Source organism: Gorilla gorilla, chromosome 14 (assembly GCF_029281585.2).
Source record: "Gorilla gorilla gorilla isolate KB3781 chromosome 14, NHGRI_mGorGor1-v2.1_pri, whole genome shotgun sequence".
In the NCBI taxonomy this organism is placed as follows: Eukaryota; Metazoa; Chordata; class Mammalia; order Primates; family Hominidae; genus Gorilla; species Gorilla gorilla.
In genome coordinates, this window is record NC_073238.2 from 8,118,106 (window position 1) to 8,138,018 (window position 19,913).

The 19,913-nt window shown below is 52.6% G+C and overlaps 1 protein-coding gene across 1 annotated transcript in view; it reads left to right on the forward strand.

The window, feature by feature from the left end:
* LOC134757056 (mitochondrial proton/calcium exchanger protein-like) overlaps positions 1-19,913 on the forward strand; it is a gene marked incomplete at its 5' end in the record, with an annotated part of 33,790 nt that overhangs the window by 9,419 nt on the left and 4,458 nt on the right. Inside the window, 8 exon segments of the mRNA XM_063697650.1 lie at positions 2,974-3,117; positions 4,555-4,692; positions 6,587-6,790; positions 11,699-11,818; positions 13,546-13,677; positions 14,207-14,350; positions 15,026-15,157; positions 17,872-18,006. Of these exon segments, the coding sequence (XP_063553720.1) occupies positions 2,974-3,117; positions 4,555-4,692; positions 6,587-6,790; positions 11,699-11,818; positions 13,546-13,677; positions 14,207-14,350; positions 15,026-15,157; positions 17,872-18,006 (1,149 nt within the window).

Sequence of the window (19,913 nt, forward strand, 5' to 3'; positions counted from 1 at the left end):
TCTGCTCCTGCTTCAACTCTTTCCCACCAGCAGTTTCCAGCACACACCTCCACCCACGCTCGATGCCTTCACCCTCTTGATGCCCTGCCCTGGCTCTCCACTGCTGTTTCCTGGGAGGGGCCTGCCTCTGCGCAGTTGCACCTCTGGTGCAGGCCCTTTCTGTCTTAATTGCTTCAAGGCCTGTCTGGAGGGGCTGCGTGCGTCCCTCTGGGTGAGTTGTTTTTATTTTTGGGATCCGTGCTTCTGACCCCAAGGTTCCACATCTGCCATCTGTGATAGAACCTGCTTGCTCACCAGTGCCCAGGCTCTCGGGGCTCCTGGTTTGTCCTCCGGTGCACCAGCTCCTGCTGTCCTTCACGGTTCTAAAAAGATTCTCCATTTTCTGTCTTTGTCTCGGGGCTGCAATCTAGATGTTTTCTTTCTATTTTATTCATTCTCTTTTCAGCTGAAGTACTCTTGTTTAATGCAGTCACCAAGGTTTTATTTTCAGTGCCTATGTTTTTAACTCTAGAAGCTCAATTAGTTTATTTTAAATTAATTTTTTAATTTAAAAGAGATGGAATCTCACTTCAGAGGGGTAAACCTTGTGTGATGTAGGTGGTGAGCTAGTTTCTTCAGCACAGATACTGTTTGCTTCTGTGAGAGCCATGGGACACCATGGGCCTCAGAGAGTGCAGCCCTGTGTGGGAATCGAGTCCACTCTCTCCCAGGTGCAGCCTCATCTCCTGTCCGCTCCATCCTTTCCTCCCAAGAACACCTCATGGTTTCTAGCTCTTGGGGTTTATATTACGTTTTTGTGGCTCTACTATTTATTTACTTATTTTTATTTTTGAGACAGGGTCTCGCTCCCCCACCCAGGCTGGAGTGCAGTTGCAACCTCATGGCTAATCAAAGCCTCAGCCCTCCCGGGCATAAGGGATCCTCCTACCTCAGCCTCCCATGTAGCTGGGACCACAGACGCACGCTGCCATGCCAGGCTAATTTTTAAATTTTTCGTAGAGACTGGGTCTCACTATATTGCCAAGGCTGGTCTCAAACTCCTGACCTCAAGCAGTCCTGCTGCCTCGGCCTCCCGAAGTGCTGGGAGGCTTCCCAAAGCCACTGCAGCCGGCACCAGCCTTCCTTTTTAAAGATAATCCTGGCCGGGCGCGGTGGCTCACGCCTGTAATCCCAGAACTTTGGGAGGCCGAGGCGGGCCGATCACGAGGTCAAGAGATCGAGACCATCCTGGCCAACACGGTGAAACCCTGTCTCTACTAAAAATACAAACATTAGCCGGTCGTGGTGGCGGGCGCATGTAATCCCAACTACTCAGTAGGCTGAGGCAGGAGAATCACTTGAACTCAGGAGGCAGGGGTTGCAGTGAGCCGAGATCGCACCCACTGCACTGTATCCTGGAGACAGAGTGAGACTCCATCTCAAAAAAATAAAAAGTAAAAAAAAAGATAATCCTGTGCACTGAAATGTGCTCTAAAAGGTTGGGATTTGTAGTTCTGCTTTTGTGTTTACAAACATTTAAGAAGTTATTTTCTTGGTTGGGTGTGGTGGTTCACGCCTGTAATCCAGCACTTTGGGAGGCCAGTGCTGCAGATCACCTGAGGTCAGGAGTTTGAGACCAGCCTGGCCAACATAGTGAAACCCTGTCTCTACCAAAAATATAAGAAAAAATTAGCTAGGCGTGGTGGCACATGTCTGTAATCCCAGCTACTCTGGAGGCCGAGGCAGGAGAATCGCTTGAACCAGGGAGATGGAGATACAATGACCCAAGATCGGGCGATTGCACTCCAGCCTGGGTGACAGAGCTAGACGCCATCTCAAAAAAAAAAAAAAAAAAAAAAAAAAAAAAACTTGTAAATTTGGATTTTAGTGATGGTTTTGCAATGTATAAATTTACCAAAAATCATCAAATTTATTTAAAATAGTTGAACGTTATGGTATGTAAATTACACCTCAGTAGAACTGCTAAAAAAATTAATGAGGCATATCAAAAAACACATGTGCCAGCTTTAAGGATATGTCCTGCCCAAATATGGCACCGTTTGGGAATAAAGACAGCCGTAAATTGTAAATCAGTCAAAAAATACAGGAGTCCATGGGTCCAGTGCGATAACAAACAGAAAAATGAATGTATAGGAAGGCAGGGTTCTCCCCTCCTGCAGATGACGAGATAGGAGAGTTAGGCAGCCCCTGTTTTGTGCCCATGAGAGTGGAGGCTGGCTCAATGAGTGCGGGGTCGGGAGAGAGGCTGATGAGGAGGAGGACATTGCTGCTCTCAGGGCGTCTCCCTGGGAACGCTCACTTGTTGCCAGTGGAAACGCAGGAGACGGAGGAACTACATGGAACACCTTGGCCAAGGGACCCCTGTGAGCAGCACCAAGGAGGGGCAGCATCACCTGCGCTGTTTTCCAGCAGTTGTTCAGGCTTCACAGGGATTTCTGATTATTTCAAATTGGATGTTTCTTTAATGGCATCAAGTACTAGTTTGTTTATGTCAGTGAAATACTCGGGTTTTTTCCTAATGATTGCTTTGTAGTATAGTCTTAGGAAACACAAGAGAAGCCCTCCTTATAGAGCACCCTCCAAGAGAAGGTGTGGCTCAGCCTATCCTGGTGACTCTCCACCACACTAGTAATGCCCAGTCCTCAGCCTGCAGCCCTCACTTGCTGGCCCCCGAGCCCAGAGTGCTGGCCGGTGTCCTTGGAGGACTCGATCGCTGGGAGCACCCAGTGGCCCTTGGTGTCAGCACCATACCCTGCTTTTCTGGAGGCTGCTGGCACCTGCTTTGGACCCTGAAGAAGAAGTGGGTTTTGGGAATGGTCTGCTAAGTGGTTCTGGAACTTAGAGTCCTCAGTGGGTCCTGTGAGTCGCTGCCTGAGGTTGTGCCTATAAACCATTATAGGAGAAATGCTCACACCCCTTGCCCCTGTTCCCACATGTGCTCTGCTCCCCTCTGATGGATTCCGCCCCTTCCAGTTTCTCCGGATCTGCGCCGACCTTTTCCGCCTGGTGCCATTCCTTGTGTTCGTGGTGGTGCCGTTCATGGAGTTTCTGCTGCCTGTTGCTGTGAAGCTCTTCCCCAACATGTTGCCATCCACATTTGAGACTCAGTCACTCAAGGTAAGGGCAGCATCCCAACCGCTTGTTTTAGAATGAGTCTGAAATTCATTGTGATAGCTTCCTTGTTTGTGACTTTTCAGGTGCTAGATATTTTTGAGACTTTATGTATCTTCATATTGTCCTTGTGCTGTGCAATAATTATTTAGTGGATGCTGGGTTTTGGATTTGTTTCTCTTTATTTCGTTATTTATTTATTTATTTTTGAAACAGGGTCTTGCTCTGTCACCCAGGCTGGAGTGCAGCAGTGCGATCTTGTCTCACTGCATACAACCTCTGCCTCCCGGGTTCAAGTGAATCTCCTGCCTCAGCCTCCCAAGTAGGTGGGATTATAGGCGTGTGTGCCACCATACACAGGTCTCGCCCTGTCACCCAGGCTGGAGTGCAGTGGTGCAATCACGGCTCACTGCAGCCTCAAGTTCCTGGACTTAAGTGATCCTCTTGTCTTAGCTCCCGAATAGCTGGGACTACAGGCTAAGCCACCACGCCTGACTAATTTTTTTTGTTGTTTTTTATAGACAAGATCTGCTATGTTGCCCAGGCTGGTCTCAAACTCCTGGGCTCAAGTAATCCTCTTGCCATGACCTCCCAAAGTGTTATTATGGGTGTGAGCCACTGCTTCCAGCTCAATGTATTTTAAAATACAGGTTTTCTAGACTAGGAACACTCCCTACCAGTGCTATAGGGGAGTCATGAGGTCCTTCTAGGGCAGGGTCAGCCAGCTGCAGCCCACAGGCCAGATCAGGACCCTGCCTGTTCTCAGTAGAGCCCTGTGGGGACCTGCGATGCCCAGTCATGTGTCTTGTCTGTGAGGCACCAGCAGAGTTAAGCATTTGTTTTAGACCACACAGCCATGAAGGCCAGATGCTTTCCTGTCTAGCCCATTACGGAAAGTGTGCCGATCCTTGCTTTAGGGAATCACACGAGTTTGTTTGGTTTTTTTGGTTTGTTTGTTTGTTTTTGTTTTGTTTTTGTTTTTTTTGAGACGGAGTTTCGCTCTGTCACCCAGGCTGGAGAGTGCAGTGGTGCAATCTCAGCTCACTGTAGCCTCCACCTCCTGGGTTCAAGCGATTCTTGTGCCTCAGCCTCCCAAGCAGCTGGGATTACAGGTGTGCATGCCTGGCTAATTTTTGTGTTTTTAGTAGAGACGGGGTTTCACCGTGTTGGCCAGGCTGGTCTCAAACTCCTGACCTCAGGTGATCCACCCACCTTGGCCTCCCAAAGTGCTGGGATTACAGGCATGAGCCACTGTGCCCGGCCCACACGGGTACTTTTTAAAACCATGAAATAAAAGAGTTTGAGAATGTATTGCACTTAGATGAGAGTCAGTGTTTTGTGAAATGTTTCTGGGAGTGGGGGTCGGGCACAGGCGTGAGATGTTTTCCTTGCCCGAACCACAGTCTGAGCAGTTGGAATGCAGTGCCCTCTCTGCCCTTGCAGGAGGAGAGGCTGAAGAAGGAGCTTCGGGTCAAGCTGGAGCTGGCCAAGTTCCTCCAGGACACCATCGAGGAGATGGCCTTGAAGAACAAGGCAGCCAAGGGCAGCGCCACCAAAGACTTCTCTGTGTTTTTCCAGAAGGTGCTGTGATACATCTGAGTCCCTGTGACCTCACCAGGGAGACTTCCCTGATTTTCTGTTTCCCTTTCTCTGTGCTCAGCAGAGTGGAGCTCCCCCAGGTGCTGGCTGGTGCTTGAAAGTTTACCCAGGAGGCTCAGTCGGGGGCCAGTGGAGTGTCAGGAGTCTGGCCCCCACGAGCTCTCAGTGAGTTGAGCTGTGGTGGCTGCGCCTCTTCAGCCTTCGGAATTATGGGTGTCTGTGTCTCATCACCCTGCAGCTGTCCAGGAGCAGTAGAATCTGACCCATGAGGAGCCTCAGACCCTGATGGTGTGAGGTGTGGGTGGCTTGGCCGGGCTCCTCTGCTGGGCATTGCCCTCTGGCTGGAGTCAGTCAAGAAGGTCCCAGGTCCCAGGGGTTGGTCAGAGGCCTGGACTGTGGGAGCAGTGGGGGCTGGAGAGGAGGAGCGGCCCCTGAGGTTTCCTGCAGTCATGTGGTGAGTGAGGTGACGATGGGGAGAGGGCAGCTGCCACGGATGAGATCCCTGAGGACTAGATGGGGTTCACGAGGCCAGTGTTGTTGGCTTGAGGGACTTGTGCCACTTTGGAGTGAGAAGGATGTGTCTGAAGTGCAGGAAGAGCTTAAACCAGGGGCTAGAAACTCCAGCCATGCGTGTGCGTTGTCTCTGGGGTTTTCCCGCTGCAGCACAGAGGCGAGTGGTTTCCATGGCTGCAAAGCCAGAAATACTTGCTGTCTGGCCCTTGACAGAAAAGACTGCCAGGCCGAGGCCTAACCATGGAGAAGCCTCTCGGGAGGAGGCGACACAGCCATGGGGCTGCTGAGCCCCCCAGGGAGTGGGTGGTGGTTCCACCAAGATGTTTTAGGGGGAGCCATGCTTTGGGAGCCTCACCCAGGATGTCGTGCCTTGCAGAGCAGGAGGAGGGGCCCGTCCCAACCTTTCCTGGGCCGCCCAGCTGCCAAGAAGGATGTGCTTGCAGTCACCTGCATTGGGGTGTGCTGCGTAGGGCTGCCCCCAGGAGCACACCTGAAACAGTGTCTCAGAGCTGGCATCCTGCATGTTACGATTTGAGTTGGGCACCAAGTCAGGCTCGTCCTCCCTCATCTGTCACCTCTGCTAGGTACCCTCCTAGCCCAGCTCTTGGCAGAGACTGAGCTGGTGGCTTGTCCCTCAGGTGGTAGGAACTGCAGAGGATCACCCAAAGGGCCCTGAGTGATCCACGCTAAGGGACTCTAGCTCTCCCTAAAGAGCTAGATGGCCACCCCTCCCCCAAGGCTCAGGCAGTCATCCGTGGGAGATGCAGGTGCACACAGGTGCACCTCTTCCTGCCCCAGAGCAGCAGGGTCCCGGCCACTTCTGTGGCAGAGAGAGGATCACAGGACCTGCATGCAGCAGCCTGTGGGCCCGGGCGTCTCCCCCAGCAGACAGCAGCCTCAGCTTTGCTGGTTCAGGCAGGAGAGGTCCACAGGCCAGACGCCACCTTTCCCCAGGCTAGCCCAGCACCGGAGTCAGAAGTCAGTGGTTTGAGGCCAAGCTGGGCAGGTGACTTGAGGTCGGGTATTTGAGACCAGCCTGGCCAACATGGTGAAACCCCATCTCTACTAAAATACAAAAATTAGCTGGGTGTGGTGGCGCAGCCTGTAATCCCAGCTACTCGGGAGGCTAAGGCAGGAGAATCCCTTGAACCCAGGAGGTGGAGGTTGCAGTGAACCGAGATCACTGCATTCCAGCCTGGGTGACAGAGCGAGACCCTGTCTCGAACAAACAAACAAAAAAAAAGAAGTCAGTGGTTTGAGTCCCTGAGGATGAGAGGCAGCACCCTTTGGGAATATGGTTGGTCATGGGAGGGAGCCGGGTGGGCACGTGTCCCGGGGATGACCCTTGTGACCACTTCCGCAGATCCGGGAGACAGGGGAGAGGCCCAGCAATGAGGAAATCATGCGTTTTTCCAAATTATTTGAGGATGAGCTGACCCTGGACAACCTGACACGGCCGCAGCTGGTGGCCCTGTGCAAGCTGCTGGAGCTGCAGTCCATCGGCACCAACAACTTCCTGCGCTTCCAGCTTACCATGCGGCTGCGCTCCATAAAGGCAGATGACAAGGTGAGCCTGGCCATACTCCGCACCACAGCTCTGGTGTTTTACCTTTTTTTTTCCTGATGATAAAAGCAGCATGTCCTCATTGTAGAAACTCTGGAAGATGCTGAACGATCGAAAATAAGCTCACTAGGAGTCTTGCCACTTGCAGATTGCAGATCCTTTGAAGATGGATGTCTATTCTCTGGCAGCTTCTCGGATGATCTCTCTGTTTGGATTTCATCAGATTTATAATAACTTGCTTAGGTGTGTCTGTCTTTGTGATCATCCTGCTTATTGATGACAGTGCCTCTGTGCCTCTCTCCTCACATCAGGGTCTTCATCGAGGGTCCGTTTGCCCCTTTGCCCTGTCCTGTCCATCGCACATGCTTGCCTGTGTGCTTCACGCCCTTTTGTGCTTTCAGGGCGCTGCCCTCCTTCTAGGTCTGATTACTGCTTTTTTTTTTTTGAGACGGAGTTTCGATCTTGTTGCCCAGGTTGGAGTGCAGTGGCGAGATCTCGACTCACTGCAACCTCCGCCTCCTGGGTTCAAGCGATTCTCCTGCCTCAGCCTCCAGAGTAGCTGGGATTACAGGCTCCCGCCACCATACCCGGCTATTTTTTGTATTTTTTAGTAGAGACAGGGCTTCACCACATTGGCCAGGCTGGCCTCAAACTCTGGACCTCAAGTGATCTGCCCACCTCGGCCTCCCAAAGTGCTGGGATTACAGGCATGAGCCACTGTGTCCGGCTGGTTACTCTTTTATTCATACTAGGAGCTCTTAAGATTTCAGTTCTCAGGTAAAACTGTTCATCTTGTCATCTGTCTTTTTGAATGCACTAACCCTAGTTCACATTGATTACTCTAATAACTGGGCGGTCCGTAGGCCTTTTTCTTTTGCTCTCCCTTCTGATTTTGTTTGTAGTGTTTAGTTTTTCCTGAATGCAGGCATTGTCTGTGGAAGACAAAGAGGTTCAGGGAAGTGTTGAACTCTTCCAGGAAGAGCCTGCCTGCATCTCTGGTGAGCAGGTTGAGGGCCAGTCATTTCCATGAATCAAGGCAAGGCCATGTGGGGAGCCTGTATCCCGCCCTCGCCGGGACACAACAGGCACCCCAGCCCTGGTGGTGATGGTATCAGAGAAGGCTGAGGGGGCCAGCCCCTGTGGTGTCAGTGGAGACCAGGTAGGGGGCTTGAGCTTTCCTCTCATCTGACAGTGTATCCGCCACACTCCCCCACCGCTGGGGTGGCCTTGGGGACCCAGCGGAGAGTTGGGACTTTGACCACTGCCCAGCAGGAACAGGGTCACATCTACCATGGTGCCAGTGGGAGCCAGGTGGGAAACAGTACTGAGATGCTTCTGCCCTCCTGCTGGGGGAGACACCTGTGAGAGCCAGAACTCCCACCCACCTGTTCCCAGCGGCAGCAAGCCGCACCGCTGTCCCGCAGATGTCTGTGGAGGCAGGATGGGGAGCCTGCACTTCTTACGAGGCAGCGCTCCCACCACTTCTAAAATATGCCTGGGATTTAGCTTATGGATGTGAGTGAGTGACAACATGGAGAGGTCAATGCCATTGAGAGAAATGTGTTACCCACAGCTCCCCTGTCACTCAGCGCCACAAAACCTCCACACCCATGGGGAGCAGGAAGCTGGGGGGACGACGCCTGCCTTCCTTGTCGGCAGTAGGTGGAGACATGTCTGACTGGGCAGGAAGGGAAACACAGACGTTAGGGTTTGTGGTTGGCCCGTGAAAGCTGGACCGTAGGGAAGTGGAAACAGCTTTGGCCTTGTTAGCTTGGTCCTGGGATTGGTAGACGCCAGATCGTCAATTGCAAACTCTGCAAATTAGAACACCTACCGCCCATGCCACCATGCACCAGAGGAGGTCAGCTGCGGCACACTGGAAGTCAGATCTAGATTCAAGAAGCAGGAAGGTATCAGTGAATGAGAAAAACAGCGCCTGGTACCAACCCTGAGATGACAGTTAGAGACCCTGCACCTGGGCCTCAAACAGCCACCAGCACAGAGCTCCAAAAGCCACAACAGAGTAGAACATGTGAAAAACAGATCTGGGCAAAGAAAGAGAAGAAATATGTTATTAATAATATTAAAAGATATTGAGAGAAGATATTAAGGCCAGGCACAGTGGCTCACATCTATAATCCCAGCACTCTGGGAGGCCAAGGTGGGAGGACTGCTTGAGCCTGGTAGTTTGAGACCTTCCTGGGCAACATAGTGAGACCCCCCCACCTCTACAAAAAAATTTAAAAATTAGCTGGGCTTGATGACTTGCGCCCATAGCTCCAGCTACTCAGGAGGCTGAGGCAGGAGGATTGCTCGAGCTTGGGAGATTGAGCTTGCAGTGAGTTGTGATTGTGTCACTGCACTCAGCCTGGGCAACAGAGGGAGACTCCGTCTCTCAAAAAAATTTGAAAAAGAAGAACCAAATGAAAAATTACAACTGAAAAATACAATATCTAAAGTCAAAACCTGGGTGGGCTCAACAGCAGAATGGATAAGATAAAAGACAGAACCAGTAAACATTAAGATAAAATGATAGAAATTACCTGTTTGAACAACAGAGAGAAAATAGTAGAAAACATTGTACAGAGCCCCACAGCCTGTGCTGTAGCAAGTGTCGACCATCTGTGTTATCTGATGTTCCGGGGGAGAAAGGATAGAGCAGGGCTGAAAAAGTACCTCAAGAAATAATGGCTGGCTGAAAACTTCCCAGGCTCAGTTAAAGATGTAAATCTGCAAATTTCAGAAGCTGAGTGAACCCTGAGTAGGATAAATCCAAATAAATTCACAGCAAGTCACGTCAGAGTCAAACTAATGAACCCTGAAGACAAAGGGTTTTTAAGGCAGTGAGAGAAAGGCATCGTGTGTGTGTGTGTTTCATTTATGAATTTATGAATGCCAGGTCTTTTTTTGGGTTTTCGGGGAGATGGTGTCTTGTTCTGTTGCCCAGGCTGGAGTGCAGTCCACTGGCACAATCTCAACTCACTGTAGCCTTGATCTCCTGGACCCAAGCCATCCTCCCACCTCAGCGCCCCGAGGAGCTAGGACCACAGGCCTGTGCCACCACACCGGCTAGTTTTGTTTATTTTTCTTGTAGAGATGAGGTCTTACTATTATGCTGCCCAAGCTGGTCTGGAACTCCTGGGCTCAAGTGATTCTCCCACCTTGGCCTCCCAAAATGTTGGGACTACAGGCGTGAGCCACTGTTCCTGGCCAAGAACGGCATTTTTACCATTAGGGGAAAATTTGAATGACAATGGATTTCTCATCAGGAACTGTGGAGACCAGAGGAAGTGGAGCATTATTTTTCAAGTGTTAAAAGAACTGTCAATCCAGGATCTATAACCAGCAAAAATATAGCAGTGATGCGGAGCCAAGGCAGTATCAGAGGGAAGGAAGCTAAGACTGTGTCACCAGCAGACCTCCCCTAAAGGAAGGGCTGAGGGAAGCTCCTCGACCAGAAAGGAAACAGTAAGAGAAAGTACCTCGGCGCAGCAGGAAGAGTTCCCAGCAACCAGAGCGAGGGTTGGCATGGCGAGCTGCCCTCTCCCTGCGCCTTCTGCAGCGAGCGGGGCTGAGGGACGGGCTCCACAGTGTGGGTGGAGGCGACGATGCGAGTGGAGGCGACGGCTGAGACTCAGAACAGACGGAGGGGAAGCTTCAGCACTTGCCTTCGTGGGTGGAGCGCCGACTCCACTGCACTACAGTGAGCTGCGTCCGTGGATTGTGTATCGTGATCCCCAGAGCAACACTGAAAATGCTGCACAGAGACTCCAGACCACCAGAGCGAAATCAAACGGAGGCCAGCCAGTCCCCAGGAGGACAGGGAGAAGAAAGCAGACAGAAAGCATCTTCATTCCTGATCAACTGGCGGAGCCCAGCTTAGTGGGCGAAGGGTTCGGCTAAGGAGGGCACGCATGACGCAGAATGCCGCATGGCAGTGAGAGGCCTAACCCGGCACACCCATAGCACCCCCAGTGGGTCCTCAGGGAACCCCAGAGGTGACTCCTGCATGATCCTGTTCAGAGAGCACTCCAGGTGACAGCAGCAGACATGGAGACAAGCGCATCTGTGAACGGGCAGCACCGGAAGCTGGGGAAGGTGGCCTCTGTCTTGACTGGGTGGGTGGCATGTGCTAATTGCAGTGCTGCTGGTGAGACATTATGCTAGGGGAGGCATCTGATGCATGGGAGCTTTGTTACTTGTTAAAACTGGATGTGTGTCCACAGTTACGTCAAGTTTGGTTTTAGAAGTGGAGGTGGTGGTACTGTCTACCCCACAGGGTGGTTGTGATGTGGAGTGAACTCTGAGATGGTGGGCCCTGCTGCAGAGTCCTGGCGTGGGAGCCCTGTTGCCGGCATCTGCCTAGCAGTAGCTGTCATTACTTCTCCGTGTCTCTCTTCACCTGTTGCTCCCTGTATGCCTTGGTGTCCTCTATCTCTGGGACTCCTGTTTGCTTTTCCAGTTGGTGTCACAGTGACCTTGGGCTGAGCGGAAGAGAGGGGCCCTTTGGGTATGAGGTCAAGATGTGTCTTCAGAGTGTCTGGTTCCCTCGCCTTCCGTCCCTCCTTCTTTCCCATCCTGGGCACACTTTGGCAGATGGGGGACTGGGGGATCAGGAGAAACAGCAGGTGGCAGGAGTGGCCAGGGTGGGGCTGGTTCTGCCATCAGGACAGAGGGTTGGAGGTGGACTTCTTTGTCTCGGGGTTGATCGTGGCCGCTCTGCACTTCCCAAGATCCTGACCCTCCGTCACAGGCTTCCAGTCACTTCTAACCTAGAACTGGGCTTTGGTGGCAGTGGTTTGATTCTTGCTTGGCAAAATCTGTTAGCCACTTACTCTGGAGGGTGTTCACATAGACACTGTCACCCACCAGCAACTGTCCCAGATGATAATTCACTGCTTTGTTTTCTAGCTGATTGCTGAGGAAGGGGTGGACAGCCTGAATGTGAAGGAGCTGCAGGCAGCATGTCGGGCACGAGGCATGCGGGCCCTGGGCGTCACGGAAGACCGCCTGAGGGGTCAGCTGAAGCAGGTGCGTGAATTCACCTTGTGCCAGGCCGGCATGGGCTCAAGGGAAACATCAGCCTTGAAAGGCCACTTGGAGGCTCTTCCCAAACTCTGGGCCGGCCTGGCGAGGCGACACTGTGACCTCTCTGGGGACGGCTAGGATGTTTGGGCTGTTGCTCGCCCTTCTGCTCTTACCACATTCACACCCCTGCATTCTCACCTTTCATTGCCTTTTGAATATTGCTTTGATTTTTCTTGTTTGCTTTTAGTTGATTTTAAAGACCTTAATAACTTACTATTTTGGTTATCTGTAGTCAGATGAGGACTGGAGTTCACCTCTGAGATGTCGGACGTGTTCACATTTTGATTCTTTCTGAACTGGGGCCATGGAAGGTTTGGGTGGCATGGCACGGTCTGACTTTGGAGCCGCCCCTTCTCTTGGCCACGCCCTGAGCTGGTGCCTGGTTCCCAATGCCATCAAACTGAGTGGCTTGTAGGTCGGAAAGTGACAGCCCCAGCCCCTCACTCTTACATGGAAAGGTTAAGGGGTGCAGGGCTCCAGCTGGTTTCCTCCCGGTGCCCTGGCACTGGCATGCCCTTGTTGGCAGTCATCCTCCTCCCGGGTTTTTCACACAACCTGCAAGTGTAGATGAAGGTGTGTGTACACACTTCTCCTCTCGACACAGACAGTATTTATGGCGTGATCCTGTGGCACCCCCTGCCTTCCACAGCTGCGTCTTCCATCGGATTCCCCAGCAGAGCCTTCTCTGTGTCTGGCATGGGTGCTGACCTCCCTAGCACTCTGCCTAGCCTTCTGGAGCTCCGTGGGGACATGGGCCACACACACAGGGGTGTCTGAGCAGGGGAGCAGGTGCTGTCCCTGCCCAGGCCCCTCGGCCCCCAGGGGAGTGTGGTGCACTGGGGGCCCGAGTGTCATGTGTTCACACTTTTCCTTCTCTACCCACCTCTCGGCGGTGCCTTTCTTCTCTTAGGGTTTGTTCTCATGTTTTGCCCTGTGTTCAGTTTGTCTCTAAACATTGTCACGGTCTTTCTTGCCCATTTGGAGATTGTCTTGGTGTCACTCAAGCAGCCAGCCCCAGAACCTGGCCTGTGCAGAGCCTGCAAGGGCCCGAGTGCTGACCGGCCTCAGTGACACTGCCTCTGTGGGCCCGTATATGTTGACCTGGGCTGGTCTTGTTTCTTTGTTTGAGACAGAGTCTTGCTCTGTCACAGGCTGGAGTGCAGTGGCGTGATTTCGGCTTGAAACAACCTCCGCCTCCCTGGTTCAAGCAATTCTTGTGCCTCAGCCACCCAAGTAGCTGGGACTACAGGTGCTCACCACTATGCCTGGCTAATTTTTGTATTTTTAGTAGAGATGGGATTCGCCATGTTGGCCAGGCTGGTCTCGAACTTCTGACCTCAGGTGATCCGCCCACCTTGGCCTCCCAAAGTGCTAGGATTACAGGCGTGAGCCACCGCGCCCAGCCCCTGGGGTGTTTTTAAGTGAAGAGTTGGTGCCCTGTTCTGAGGCCCTTGGGGTCCTCGCTGTGGGGGTTGCTGACCCCCAAGCCTCTCTGGTGTTTTGTTTACTAAGGCCGTCATCGGGTCACGCAGCACAGCAACAAACAGACCTTGCAGAACTTGAGACACCATCTTCTCTGAGAGCTATTCTGGTGATGAGATGGGCGGACCTGCTGTGGTGCCAGCAGGGTTGGGGGGCTGCCCATCTGCTGAATCTGGCCTTGGTTGCAGTGGCTGGACCTGCACCTGCATCAGGAGATCCCCACATCGCTGCTCATCCTGTCCCGGGCCATGTACCTCCCGGACACCCTCTCTCCAGCCAACCAGCTCAAGTCCACACTGCAGACCCTCCGAGAGATTGTGGTACGTGCTGTCGGAGACCCCTTTTACCTCATCTCTTCATAGGTGTCTCCGCTCTTCTGGGGTGGGGGGAGGTGTGCAAGTGCACTCATTCCTCAACCATGGGCGAGGATCCCCCCATCCACCCAGCCTGCCTCCCACCCCCTCGCTAGTACCCCCACCCAGCCACCTGTCCCCTTCCTTCCATCCCTCCTCACCAGCCCCTTGCCTGCCATCCCCCGTGTGGCACAGTTACCAGTGGTCCCGACCTGGCCACGTGTTGGCTGCTGTGGATCTGGGCCGCGGCCCTTGGAGCTGTGCCAGCAGCACCTGTGCTCCTTCCCACACGTCAGGAGTCATCGGGCGAGCGCAGAGGGCGGCCCAGAGGCCTCCCAGCAATTGCAGGCAGCACCTCGGCAGTGCCTTCTGTCCTGTGTGTGTGAAGCCCAGGTGGTGACAGGGGCAGGGGACACAGGACACAGGACAGAGGTGAGGGGCAGCAGGGGCCTCTGGTGGCTTCTGGGCTCACCCACAGATGTACCCTCTTCTGAAGGCAAAGGAAGCGCAGGTGAAAGTGGCCGAGGTGGAGGGCGAGCAGGTGGACAACAAGGCCAAGCTGGAGGCCACGCTGCAGGAGGAGGCGGCCATCCAGCAGGAACACCGTGAGAAGGAGCTGCAGAAGCGCTCGGAGGCGGCGGTAAGCGGTGGTCCTGCTCCGTGCCGCGTGGGGCTGTCCTGAGCTAGCCTCCCCAGAAACCCCCGCACGCCCACAGTCTTGGCCTCCCGCGTGCTTGCCCTGCAGCTCTGTCCTGCATGTTTATTTCCTCCTGGAGTGGTCAGGGAGGCAGGGTCCCCAGATGTGAGGGCTGCAACTCTGACATGGGGACTCCTCGATGGCCACAGTGGTGCTCATGGGAGATATACCTTAGCCGTCTCAGAGGGGCAAGCTTAGCATATGGCAGTGCCCACCCTCTCCTCAGGGACTTGCTGTGAGGGGCGCTGGCAGAGGAGCCTCAGGCTCCCCCAGCCTCTGGGCTCCTCTTCAACGCGGGCCCTGTGGTCCTCTTGGGTCACATGCATGGTGCCCACCCACAGGCTCAGCCTCCTGCTCTGCAAGTGACAGGGCAGCTTGGGGGAGTCTTGGGGAGACCAGAGATGGATAAGGTGCTCTAGCCTGTTCTGGAGTGGGCCCCAGGTGACCTGGCAGCTGCATGGAGCCTCCCTAGGGACCTTCTGTGGCAGGTGTGCTGCCCGATGTCACCTGCAGGCCTGCTCCCAGTGTGGCCTCTGCCATATGTTCTGAGCTTCGGAGAGCGAGAAGACTGCTTCTGTGTGATGGCGGGCCCTGGGCCGGTGTCGCCTTGCCTTTCAGAAGGATGTTGAGCCCGAATGTGTGGTAGCTGCTCCCCAAAGGCCGGGGACCAAGCCACAGCCAGAGATGCCTGACACAGTCCTGCAGTCAGAGACCTTGAAGGACACTGCCCCCGTGCTGGAGGGCTTGAAGGTAATGAGGCAGGTTCTGGGGCCCTGGAGGCTGAGGAGGGCATGGCCTGGCTTTGTGGACAGTTGTGGGGCAGGGATGGGGACAGGTTAGCTGGGGCACCTATAGCCCTCAGTGAGAGGAGATGGTGCAAGGGGTTGAGGATGAGGCCACTGGGCCCCTAGGAGGCTTGGTGGTTAGGAAAAGAGTGAGTCTGGCTGAGCTCTGCACTGTGCCTGGGTGCACAGCAGCTGACGCTGCCATGGACTTAGCACCCTGGCCCACAGTGTGGCAGGTAGAGATGCCAGTCGGCAGGTTTCAGGGCCCTTTGCCAGCTTGCCCAGAGAGTGAAGGGGTGTGGAAGCCAATGTGGCCCCTCAAGGTGGAGCCTCCTCCACAGGCCCAACCTGCTGTCACCTCCTGTGGGGTGATCTGGGCTTGGGGCATCTTCAGACTCCCCATGCGAGCCTGTGAGGTGCAGCCTCCAGGCGCCTGTGCTGCCCACCTGGGGCACCTCCTGGTACCTTCCATCTTGAACTCGCGGGCTGAAGTGCAGTGGCGCCATCTCGGCTCACTGCAGTCTCAGCCTCCCAGGTTCAAGCAACTCTTCTGCCTCAGCCTCCCAAGTAGCTGGGAGTACAGGCGTGTACCACCAGACCCACCAAATTTTTGTATTTTTAGTAGAGAGGGGGTTTCACCATGTTAGCCAGGCTGGTCTCAAACCCCTGACCTCAAGTGATCTTCCCGCCTCAGCCTCCCAAAGTGCTAGGATTACAGGTGTGAGCCACCACGCCCAGCCATAAAAAAAAAATTTGGACAGGCGCAGTGGCTCACGCCTGTAATCCCAGCATTTTGGGAGGCCGAGGCGGGTGGATCACGGGGTCAGGAGATCGAGACCATCCTGGCTAACATGGTGAAACCCCGTTTCTACTAAAAATACAAAAAATTAGCCAGACATGGTGGCATGCACCTGTAGTCCCAGCTACTCAGGAGGCTGAAACAGGAGAATGGTGTGAACCTGGGAGGCGGAGCTTGCAGTGGGCGACAGAGTGAGACTCTGTCTCAAAAAAAAAAAAAAAAATTCACTTTTTAGCAAATCAAATAGAACTATTCTGTGAAAAGAATCATGATCACATGGGATCTGTCCAAAAAATGCAAATTGGCTTGAATTTTTTTTCTTTTGTGAAGGGATCTCACTCGGTTGCCCAGTCTGCAGTGCAGACATGACCTTGGCTCACTGAAGACTTGACCTCCCAGGCTCAAGTGATTCTCCTGCCTGAGCCTCCCGAGTAGCTGGGATTATAGGTGCCCACCATCACACCCAGCTAATTGTTGTATTTTTAGTAGAGATGGGGTTTCACCATGTTGGCCAGGCTGGTCTGGAGCTCCTGACCTCAAGTGATCCTCCCACCTTGAACTCCCAAAGTGCTGGGTTTACAGGCTTGAGCCACTGTGCCTGGCCAAAATTTTTAAAATGTAATTTCCATATTAACGGACTAAATTAGAAAAGCTGGGAACGTTTATCTCGGTAGCTGCAGAAAGAGCCTGTGGCAGAACCCAGTATCCGTTCCTGATACGCAGATGTCCTGCACATGCAGGCAGCTTTCTCAGCCCAATCAAAAGCATCTGCAGAAACACCTCCAGCTGCCATCACCCTCAGTGGTGAGACGCTGATGAGGTTGTCTGTCCTCACTCTGAGCTCAGCATCAGCCTGGGGGTTTCAGTCAGGGCAGCTGAATACAGAAAACAAAACCATATAGATCAGAAAGGAAAAAGGAAAACTCTTTATTCACAAATGGAGTGAAAAATCAACTGTGCTTCACTATGGTAATGAGTAGTCAGAGAAGGTTTGAACAGTATGGCACCCCCCAAAATGAACTACTTAGGGATAAATTTGGAAAAAGATATGCAAGTGCTGTCCACAGAGTACTGTAAAATGTTGCTGAGGGAAAGAAAAACCAAACAGAGAGGCTGGGCGTGGGGCCCACACCTGTGATATCAGCACTGGGGGAAGCCGAGGTGGGAGGATCGTCTGAGTCCAGGAGTTTGAGACCAGCCTGGGCAACATAGTGAGACGCCGTCTTTACAAAAAATAAAAAGTTGGCCAGATATGTCAGTGTGTGCCTGTAGTCCCAGCTCCTGGGGAGGCTGAGGCAGGAGATTGCTTGAGCTTGGAAGATCAAGCCTGCAGCAAGCCATGATTGCACCACTGCACTCCAGCCTGGGCAACAGAGTGAGACCCTGTCTCAAAAAACAAGACAAGAAACACACGACCACAGGGGCAAATCTCAAAATAAGTGAGTGAGAGAAGTCAGACAAAAAGAGTGCTTGCTGGATGATCCGTCTATCTAAGATGCTAGAAAGTGCACCCGAGTCTGCAGTGGCAGGAGGTGGACCTGAGGTTACCTGGGGGTCGGTGGCGGGACCCAGTGGGGACACAAAGATGCATTTGGAGGTGACTCTTTGACTGTAGTGAAGGTTTCACAGTACATGTGTCAATTCATAGATGACATGCTTTAAACAAATGCGGTTTGGCATATGAGGGCAGACAGTGACTGCGTGCAGCAGCCAGCGTAGCAGTGAACCTGAACCCTGCTGGTCTCTCATTACCAATGACTGTCCAGTGAGACTCTTGCCCTGGGCTGCCCGTATAATATGAACAGAGCAGCTGGTCACTTGGGAACAGGCCAGTTCTTTCCCTTGGCTCAGGCTCTGTTGTTTGCCCATTTTTATCCCAGGAGGAAGAGATCACGAAGGAGGAAATCGACATCCTCAGCAATGCCTGCTCTAAGCTGCAGGAGCAGAAGAAGTCACTCACCAAGGAGAAGGAGGAGCTGGAGCCGCTGAAGGAGGACGTGCAGGACTACAGCGAGGTGGGTGGGATTTGCTCCCTGGACTCTGAGACTGCACGAAGAGTAAAATCGCTGTACTGGCCCCAAAAGTATTACATAATACTTCCGTCAGATACTTGATAAGCTGGCCTAAGAGTATTTGGAGAGGAAAGCACATTATAAATAAACCTTATTCAGTAACCTTTCCACAGCCATTCCGGCTGGACAAATCCTCTGTAATGTGGCTGTGTGCCGTTCTGGCCACAGATGTGTGTGCACCTTTTTTTTTTTTTGAGAGAAGGTCTTGCTCTGTTGCCCAGGCCAGAGTGCAGTGGCACAATTTCAGCTCACTGCAACCTCCACCTCCTGGGTTCAAGCAATTCTTGTGCCTCAGCCTCCCGAGTGGATGAGACTGTAAACATGTGCCACCATGCCCAGCTCAATTTTTTGTATTTTTAGTAGAGAAGGGGTTTCACCATGTTGACCAGGCTCATCTCGAACTCCTGGCCCCAGGTGACCCACCTGCCTCGCCCTCTCAAAGTGCTGGGATTACAGGCATGGCCACCGTGCCTGGCCACATCTTTTAGTTTCTAAACATGGGAAGGTGTCTCATGAAGAGTTTGGTCACTTGACGAGATCTTATTCATGATTACGTGAAAGTGGCTTTTTTCTTTTCTTCCATGGTGATTTTTTTCCCTTTTTTTGTAAATATTACTTCCTAATAACGATTTTTTTCTTTCTTTCTTTCTTTTTTCTTTTTTTGAGACGAAGTCTAGCTCTGTTGCCCAGGCTGGAGTGCAGTGGTGTGATCTCGACTCACTGCAACTTCCGCCTCCTGGGTTCAAATGATTCTTCTGCCTCAGCCTCCTGAGTAGCTGGGACTACAGGCATGTGCCACCACGCCTGGCTGATTTTTTGTATTTTTAGTAGAGACAGGGTTTCACCATGTTGACCAGGCTGATCTCGAACTCCTGACCTCATGAGCCACCCGCCTCGGCCTCCCAAAGTGCTCGGATTACAAACATGAGCCACTGTGCCTGGCCCCCAGTACGATTTTTTAAAAACTGTTTTCATAGCTCTGTTGGGAATGATAACTGATTTTTCAATTGGCAAAAATAATTGGCCATTTCTAGATTTATGACAGCCCTCATGCCATGTGGGTTCTCCACTGGATGTGAGGTGCTTATCACCAGCTCAGCCTGTTCCTTCCCTCCCCTCCCCTCGCCTTCCCCATTCTTCCTCATGGTGTTTACTCGTGGGGAAAAAACAACTTGGAATTTAAAAGGACACTTAAGGTTGGGCACTGGTGGCTGAGGCCTGTAATCCCAGCACTTTGGGAGGTCAAGGCAGGAGGATCACTTGAGCTCAGGAGTTTGAGACCGGCCTGGGCAACATGGTGAAACACCATTTCTGCAGAAAATACAAAAATTAGCCAGGCACGATGTTGTGTGCCTGTACTCCCAGCTACTCCAGAGACTGAGGCAGGAGGATTGCTTGCTGGGAGTTGGAGGCTGCAGTGAGCTGAGATCATGCCACTTTACTCCAGTCTGGGTGACAGAGCAAGACCCTATCTCAAAAAACAAAGACACTTAATTTCCTTGATTAATTAGTTCACTGAATTTTTCTTTCACAAGTGTGAAGGAAATTGAGATTCAGAGTAGATTATGTCTTTTGCTTGCAAAGCAGTGTACGAAAATAAGAAATTTGTATGATAGAAATACAATTTTATAACTCTCTGGTTTGAATTAATGGGTTTAATTACCTTTACAAGTTAATTTATTACCTTTTTTTGTTGTTGTTTGAGATAGGGTCTCGCTCTGTCACTCAGGCTGAAGTGCAGCGATGTGATCTTGGCTCACTGCAGCCTCCACCTCCTGGGCTCAAGCCATCCTCCTGTCTCAGACTCCTGGGTAGCTGGCACTACAGGTGTGCACCACCACGCCTGGCTA